Source organism: Rhinopithecus bieti, unplaced genomic scaffold, assembly GCF_001698545.2.
Source record: "Rhinopithecus bieti isolate Rb0 unplaced genomic scaffold, ASM169854v2 scaffold_33940, whole genome shotgun sequence".
Taxonomy (NCBI): Eukaryota; Metazoa; Chordata; class Mammalia; order Primates; family Cercopithecidae; genus Rhinopithecus; species Rhinopithecus bieti.
Genome location: NW_016814565.1, coordinates 474,684 through 476,813, shown reverse-complemented (window position 1 = coordinate 476,813; position 2,130 = coordinate 474,684). Strand labels below are relative to the sequence as shown.

Below are 2,130 nucleotides of genomic sequence, written 5' to 3'. Positions count from 1 at the left end.
AAAATAAAATAAATAAATAAATAAATAAATAAATAAATTAGCCAGGCATGGTGGTGCACGCCTCTAATCCAGCTACTTGGAAGGCAGAAGCAGGTAAATCACTTGAACCCTGATGCAGAGGTTACAGTGAGCAGAGATCGTGCCGCTGCACTCCAGCCTGGCTGACAGAGTGAGACTCCATCTGAAAAAAGAAAAAGAAAAAAAATAGCCGGGCCTGGTGGCATTCCCCTGTAATCCCAGCTACTTGGGAAGGTGAGTGAGGAGAATCACTTGAACCCAGGATGCAGAGGTTACAGTGAGCCGAGATCATGCCACTGCACTCCAGCCTGGGTGAGGGAGTGAGACTCTGTCTCAAAACAACAACAACCAAAAAAAAACTTAATACTGCTGCAGTCTTCAGAAATGATCTTTCTACAAATCCTCATGTAAGTGTTTGCTTTGTTTTGTTTTGTTTTTGAGATGGAGTGTGGCTCTGTTGTCCAGACTGGAGTGCATGGCAGGATCTCGGCTCACTGCAACCTCCACCTCCCCAGTTTAGGCGATTCTCCTGCCTCAGTCTCCTAAGTAGTTGAGTGCCACCACGCCTGACAAATTTTTGTAGTTTTAGTAGAGACCGGGTTTCACCATGTTGGACGGGCTGGTCTCAAACTCCTGACTTCAAGTGATCTGCCCACCTCAGTCTCCCAAAGTGCTGGGATTACAGGCGTGAGCCACTCTGCCCAGCAAATTTTTATCGTTTTTTTTTTTGTTTGTTTGTTTGTTTGTTTTCTTCTTTTAGGAGAGGGTCTTTCTCTGTAGGTCAGGCTGGAGTATAGTGGTATGATCATGGCTTACTGGAGCCTCAATCTCCTGGGCTCAAGCAGTCTTCCCGCCTCAGCTTCCCTAGTAACTGGGACTACAGTAGTGTACCACTGCACATAACCTCAATGTGGAATTTTTAAATTTATGAATCTTAAATAAGTAATGACAACCCAGAGAAGTAATTAAGGAAGGGTGGAGCTTGAAGGCCCAGGAAATTCCTAAGAGACAATATGAACTTTTTGATCCCAAAGTCACACCAATAATAGGGCTTGTCAAGTACTGTGGCACAGTTTACTAGAATCACCGGAACCAGTTTTGGCTTTAGATAGTTTTGCACAATTTTCCAGTCGTCAATAAAAAGCTGATCTCCAATATTTGTTTTCCTTTAAGCAAACAGCAAAATCCAAGTCTACACTGGGTCACTCATGGTTTTCATAAAAGAAAGGAGTGCCCCGCATGTTTCACTAAAACCCGAGGGTCTCTGTAAGGGATCCTCCTCTTTTCCCTGTTATCCAGCCCTGAAAAACGGGTACCTGATTCAGACCTTCCACCTCCCCAGCCTTTGCCGGAGAGCCAAAGGTTCCACTCCCCATTACCTGACTGTCATTAGTCAAGTGATTACTAGAAAGAGGTTACAGCAGGTCAGGGCAGATGTCTAGCAGAGCATTGAAGCAGCCAGAGTCCAAGAATGTCATAAAGGCCGCTTGCATCCCACTTGCCCACAATCCTGCCCCCGCCACCCAGAGCGCGGCTGGCTCTTCGTGGCATGGACCCACCTCCGGCCAGAAAGGAGCGCAGCCAGTAGAAGTCTCTGCGGGCTGTGGGCCTTCCGGCCCCTGCCGCCTGCGGCATTGCGGGAGGGGGATCGGCCGCCGCCAGGGCTGCCGCGGCCGCCGCCGCCATCAGGACCAGAGTCGCGTCAACAGCCTAGGTTGCCAACTTACAAAACACCGGACGGGACCATAGCCCGAACAGGCGGTGACAGGAGGCTGACCGCCCCGCCGGCGGGGCAGAGTGTCACCCGGCGGCACGACGCGAGCTGATGGCGTACAGCAGGGGCGGGGCCTAAGTCACGCGCCAAGGGGCTGAGGCGGGAGGGGCGGGGCCAGGACGCGGAAGGGGGCGTCACGCAGGCTCGTAAACGTCCCCATAGCGCCTCACCCGGCATAGCCACTGTCAGTTTACTGCTCAGGCCCCTTCTGATCGGACGGAAAAAGGGAACGGCAGGCAGTGAGACCGTCCCATTAAAACCCACAACCTGGCCGGGGGCAGTGGCTCACGCCTGTAATCCCAGCACTTTGGAAGGCCCAGGCGGACGGATCACTTGAG

The 2,130-nt window shown here is 51.5% G+C and overlaps 1 protein-coding gene across 4 annotated transcripts in view; it reads right to left on the bottom strand.

Moving 5' to 3' along the window:
* SLC25A16 (solute carrier family 25 member 16) overlaps nucleotides 1-1,852 on the bottom strand; it is a 32,932-nt gene extending 31,080 nt beyond the window's left edge. For all 4 annotated transcript variants that reach the window (XM_017851407.1, XM_017851408.1, XM_017851409.1 and 1 more), the window contains exon 1: nucleotides 1,578-1,852. In XM_017851407.1, the coding sequence (XP_017706896.1) occupies nucleotides 1,578-1,704 (127 nt within the window). In that variant the 5' untranslated portion in view covers nucleotides 1,705-1,852. The remainder of the gene's footprint in view (nucleotides 1-1,577) is intronic.
* Nucleotides 1,853-2,130: the final 278 nt, after the last annotated feature.